The sequence below is a fragment of the Chaetura pelagica genome, unplaced genomic scaffold, assembly GCF_000747805.2.
Source record: "Chaetura pelagica isolate M959 unplaced genomic scaffold, ChaPel_1.0 scaffold344, whole genome shotgun sequence".
Taxonomy (NCBI): domain Eukaryota; kingdom Metazoa; phylum Chordata; class Aves; order Apodiformes; family Apodidae; genus Chaetura; species Chaetura pelagica.
The window spans coordinates 7,933,632-7,939,631 of NW_009953098.1; the positions used below are offsets into that span (position 1 = coordinate 7,933,632).

Consider the following 6,000-nt stretch of genomic DNA (forward strand, 5'->3'; position numbering starts at 1 on the left):
TGTGATAAAGAGCTCCTGTTCTCCTGTCTGTAAGCAATAGATTTAGTTTATTATGTGCAGCAGTACTTGCTGTTACCGTGCTGTGCAGGTAATTCACTCATCTGAGAAAAGGGGTCATGGTCTGGTGCTTAAAGCATAAGCTTTGCCACAAATTGCAAGCACCAAGTTGCAACATTTCTACTCTGCAGCCAATGTAGTTAAATTATTTGTTCTAGTCCATAATGTTATAGCTAACAGTGGAGAGGAATATGCGATAATTAAATAGTATACTGTGATCTAATATATATTACATATATATACTACATATATATTAGATCATCTCATCTTTCTAATAGACTCTTGCTACGAAGGAAAACGTATTACCTAAGAGTGAGACTTAGTAACCTTTAATAATATATTGAAAATACTGACTCAGTATTCCTGTTGGAAGGAGTCACTTTTCATTCTAAAAAGTTCAAGTTAAGCTCCTCCCATAAGAAAATTTGATCATCTCTAGTTTTCCATATCTGTTCTGTAGTATTTTGCCTGGAAGTATGTGAAAATTATATAAATGTGGAAAGTTGTGTTTCGATTGGGTTTGTGATATAACAAACTGTTTAGCCCATAGCTTGATGCAATACAGTTTGCTACTTGGCACTCATAAGCTAACAATAAAACTGGAGTTTTGAGTCAAAATTTGTTTATCTGTTTTTGTTATGGTTTTGTTGTTTTCATTTGGGTTTGGCAATCATTTTCTTTGTCTCTAAGGGAGAACGTGGATTCCCAGGCAGTCCAGGTTTTCCTGGTTTACAAGGGCCTCCTGTAAGTAAAAGATTTCCAGATCAGCAACCTGTAAGCCACTAAAACTCTTCTACTTAGGTCTGTGAAGCATCAGATAAATATCAAAATTTTTTTGCAGCTGGTCCTTTAATAAATAAGAATTTATTTATTTATTTATTTCTGGTTAATCTGAGTATTCTAGGCATCCAATAGAAGAGTGAGCTTTCCTGCTGCATGCTGTGGTAAAGCTGATAAAAGGCCCTTTGAATTCTCACATGCTGAGATGCTTTGCTGCACCTGCAGGAAAATGCAAATACTTGTGTCAGCGAAGTAAGATCTTGATACTTTCATCCAGTACATCTAAAGAGTCTTACTGATGATGAATGGGGCAGAAAAAAGAGAGAGTGTAGACTGTTTTCATTATAAATCACAAGGATGTACAGCAAAGTGACTGTCAGAACCAAAGTACAAACAGAAAGAAATGTAGTAGACAGGATGGATAATAGGAGGCAATAAAGAAACAAATGGCTGGAAATGGAAATCTAGTTCCTTTAATGTTCAGCATTCATGTGAAAGTACTTCTGTGCTTTTTCCATTTGGTTCTGAAGATCATAAAAATTATATTTTCTCCTGTTTTGTATATTTTTTAGATTTCTGTCTTTAACGTTGCCTTGTGGTGTAGATCTGATTACTTGTTTGCAAATAACATAACAGTTATTTATTTTCATTGATCTTCATTTTATTTTTTATTTCTGTTAAACAAAGGGACCCCCTGGACTGCCAGGTATGAAGGTAAGTGTTCTGTACTCGCACGTCAAAGTACTAACCAGGCACGTGTGTGTGGTGTGATCTGGCATAAGTAACCTGCTTGCTTTTATGCAAAACCATGTGCATCCATTGGAAGCTGGAATGACATTCTGAAGAACACTTAGTGTTTCTAGGCCAGTCCAGTGCAACCAACTGGAAATTCTGCAGTAGCTCTAATCATTTGGGGTCAGTCCTTCCACAAGTAGCAGACTGGTTTCTGAAGCTGGTTTCCCAGTGAGGGGCAGCATCTGTTTGTGTTGTGAGACATTGTTAGCAAAACACCTGTGAACACTCAAATGCACCAGTAATTTGTTTGCATGTGCGTGCTCGAGAATGTGTCTTGAGACTAAGCAATAATAACCCAAATTATCTAATGAAGATAATAGTGCAACATTTTACATTCTTTTTGGAAACACGCTCTCTACTGGATAGGTTACTACATAGATGGCTTTTTCTCCTAGAGTAAATAGTCTCAAAATCTGATTTTGGATTTCAAGGACCCCATTTAGTTTTTGAGTTGTGTTTATTTGTGTGTGTGGGTGTTTGACCTGTTTGAGCATGGGCCAAAACATCAGTTTTGGTTCAAATCTATTTGAAAGGAAACTTGACCCATGGAATTATTCCAATACACTCCTGAGACCACATAGCACTGGTGCTGGGAAATTGTGACTGTTAAGCTGAACTATTCTTCTCAGCTCCCTTTATTTCCAGTTGTTTTAAAGATAGTAGAAGACAAGCTAATCAGAAGATACACTTTAAAAATAAGATCTTCCCTGAAATCAATTAGAAACTGTGCTTCAGTGCATAACATGAAGCGTGGCTATTATAACAGCATAATCAGCATTAATCTCATGAGGTGGGACATTGGAAAAAGCTGAATGAGCTTTTTTTTCTGTTGTGTCCTGTCCATTGCTTTTACATGGAGTTAGAAAGTCTCTTTTGTGAAGCATTTGTTTTCAATACCCTGATCTTTTGATATTTAAGTCAATACAGATATATTTGTACATATAAAAAGAGAATTTTTAATAGCTGGTAGTTTAGCCATTTAAAGAATCCTCCAAATATGCAAGGATCTCTACTAGAAAGTGCTATTCTTGGAGAATCCAGTACTTATATTAAAGAGTACTGCTAGGGTGTAGCATAACTATGTCTTTCAGAATCTGAAGAGGCACCATGTGTCCTTTGGAGTCAGAATGGTGATAAAGAATTGTGAATTGTGCTATTAAAGTTCGATTTTTTTATTCTAGGGTGAAGCAGGTGAAATAATTACATCCTTGCTGCCAGGACAGAAGGGCGACCCAGGATTTCCAGGACTTCCAGGGATACCTGTAAGTTGCGTAAAGTACTCTTAGGCTGTGTTCTGCCCAGAAGATAACATGAAAAGTATTTGCATTACAGCACAATTGGAACATTTGGTGCTAGGGCATTCCTATCCAGGATAGGAATAGGGCATCCACTATTTCAGGGGGCCAGAAAAGTTCCCTGGTCAGAAAAGTTGTATCCAGCAGACAGCAGTGCTCACAGTCAGTTACTTGCTTCCCCTGCCTGTTTCCCTTTGCTGGGCATTCTCTATCAGTTCTAGAGTTGCATTTGCTTCTTCACCCTGAGGTAAAGGGTGAAGTAACATCTGCCTTTCTAGGCTGCAGCCACAAATAATGGATGGTGGGAAGAGAGGATAATGTCTCAGCTGTTCTCCTCATGTTGCACCTCCTGAACAGTGTTTCTGTTCTCCCAGCAGTCTTCTGTGAAAACAGCTAGTGACTCCAGGTCCTGTGCTTCCCCACTGAGCCATTCATTGCTTTAGTGGAAGAACAAGGGGAGCAGAAAATGAGTCTATCAGACTGGACAGAAGCCAGAGACTCCCATTTCCTGGTACAGAGAGGCAAGCCCCAGGCTATTCTGACCAGACTGAGCCTGTTAGCATTTCTGTTCCTCTGATCTGCACTTCCCTATTGTGTGTTTCTGGCTGGGATGAATCACAAATACAAAGTGTTTTGTTGTTCTCTCTCAGTGCATGAAGAGAAAGAAAGTGCAAAAGTAGTTCAAAACAAACAAAAAAGCATTCCCTTATCCAAGCCAGAGAGATGTATTGATGTTGAGAGCAGAACACCCCTAAAATGATGTACACTCCTTTATGCCTTTCCACAAGAACAGATTGGTAGGTTAGTGGTCAGCTATTTTGATTTGATATGTATAGGGTGCCAGCTGTTTGGGTTTTTTGTGGTCTCACTGGTCTTTTTTTTTCCCCTCTGTTAAAAGATGCCCATCTTATTGCTTCCTCCACTTTCTCAACAGGGCCCACCTGGCTCCATGGGAATACCAGGTCCAATTGGCCCTCCAGGGCCCCCAGGTTTGACAGTAAGTTTCTTTAACCTGTTACCCATAGAATGTTGAGTGGGGCAGTTAATTCTTTGTTTCATGTTCTCAGAGGCAGGTCAGTAAAGTGCAGAGATCTTGGTAGTCAAGACTTGGTATAAAGACAACAGCAGCCACGCATTTAGTTCACCCAGTGTACATTCAAACATGATACATTTGAAAAACTCAACCTGTTCCCAGTCCACTTTAAATCAGGATGAATCTCTGTGCAGGCTCCTTACTTGTGTGAAGCCTGAGGAACAATATTTTGCTTATTTAGACCAGGATAATTCTTTCCTTAATGTTTAATATCTCACTGATTTTATTTGACTCTCTCACTTAAAGGAACAACTAATTTCTTACATATTTATGAAGTTGAATGCCACAGGGAAGAGCTCTCATGGGAAGGCAAGGTGCCTTGTAAATATGGATATAATGCAACGCTATTCTTTTGTTTGTTTGTTTGTTTCCTCACAAGGGCATGTAAAGTGCTTGGAAAGTTACTTTTTTGTTTGTTCCCTTTTTTAATAGGGGCCTCCTGGTCCACCAGGGCTTCCAGGACCTAAGGTATTTTCTTTCCCTCATTGATGGTGGTGGTAGACTGTTATGCTATTCTTTGTGTTAATTTTTTATTTCTAAGGGCTGATGAGTTATACTTTTTGCAGGGTAACATGGGTTTGAATTTCCAAGGGCCCAAAGGTGAAAAAGTGAGTAGGTGATCATGATGATATTTTTACTTATTACTTTCAGAATTGTTGTCTGTGCCATTTTGGTTTGTGTTGCCTGTAACATGCTGGTCTCCTTGTACATTAGGGTGAACAAGGTCTTCAGGGACCTCCAGGTCCACCAGGACAAATTGGAGAACAGAAGAGACCAAATGACATTGAGTTTCAGAAAGGAGATCAGGTGAGTGGGAAACTATATACATAGGTGGGAAAATGCAATGACCATGTGATCAAGGTGCAGCCTTTGTTGGTTTGGCTGATATATACTCACATCCTGCTTACTGCAGAGGTTCTACTATTTTTCTTAAAGTACTGACTATTTCAGTCCTGAGTGCTTTTCCTTTAATAGAGTGCATGCCAGTTACTTCCCTTAGTAAAATAACTATTCTTAACTCTCTTAAAGGAAGATCATAGTAACAGTAAAAGCAGTTAAAATATTTTCATTCCTTGGAACATGCAGACTGGGATTTTCAAAGCTAAGAATTCAGATTCCCACTAATTAACCAGCCATGTCATCTATTGTCAAGAAGTCTTTAAAAAATTCTAACTCAATTTTTTTTTTTTTTTTTTTTTTTCCTTTGGTCATTAGTGGTGCCCCATAATCTTTCTTTCAAAATGTTTTTCCTCTTTCTGGCCTTTAAAAACTAAATATCGAACCATATTACAAGAGTAAGCTCAAACTGTTGGTTTGATTTCTATGGATTCTTCCTCACCCATAAATGCCAAAAAGGCATTGGGAGAGATGCCATTTTGAAGTTATTACAATTTTTTTTCCTTTTTTTCTTCAGTGGGGAATATTTCACAGTACCATTTGATTGTGGGTGCCAGTCATAAATAATCTGAGCAGCATCAGCAGGATCATGGGTGCCTGAGTTTCATATTTTTGTGGTGGTCTTAAATGCCACCCCTTCACATTGATCAAAATACTTTGTTGCCCTTCATTTCAGAAGAATATAGGGACCTCTAAGGCATATCTAGAGCTATCCAACATTTATGCTTGGTATTATACAATCAAATATATAAATTTTTCAAAATTGCATTTATTTTTTTTTGTGAAATACCCACCAAGTTCTGATACGTACCTTCACCTCCCTATTCTGACTGAAAAATTAAGTGTAGAGATGGGCTTGTAAGTCTGGGAAGCCTCCAAGTAAAACAACCAGAACCTTGCACAGAAACCCTGCACAGAAACGTTTTGTGGGTTCAGTAGCTTGTCACTTTTCTTTAGGTTGTTGGTGGAGAGATTGAAGAACTTTTACAGAGGTGTAATAAGACAAAATAGAAACCCTAACTTTTTAACTCAGTGATCTTGTTACATGTTTCCTGATGGTCTCAACTTTAAAAGTTATCTGTA

The 6,000-nt window shown here is 38.3% G+C and overlaps 1 protein-coding gene across 1 annotated transcript in view; it reads left to right on the plus strand.

Moving 5' to 3' along the window:
- COL4A5 (collagen, type IV, alpha 5) overlaps positions 1-6,000 on the plus strand; it is a 57,872-nt gene that overhangs the window by 13,795 nt on the left and 38,077 nt on the right. Inside the window, exons 8-14 of the mRNA XM_009997237.1 lie at positions 748-801; positions 1,525-1,551; positions 2,814-2,894; positions 3,862-3,924; positions 4,453-4,488; positions 4,587-4,628; positions 4,735-4,827. Of these exons, the coding sequence (XP_009995539.1) occupies positions 748-801; positions 1,525-1,551; positions 2,814-2,894; positions 3,862-3,924; positions 4,453-4,488; positions 4,587-4,628; positions 4,735-4,827 (396 nt within the window). The remainder of the gene's footprint in view (positions 1-747; positions 802-1,524; positions 1,552-2,813; positions 2,895-3,861; positions 3,925-4,452; positions 4,489-4,586; positions 4,629-4,734; positions 4,828-6,000) is intronic.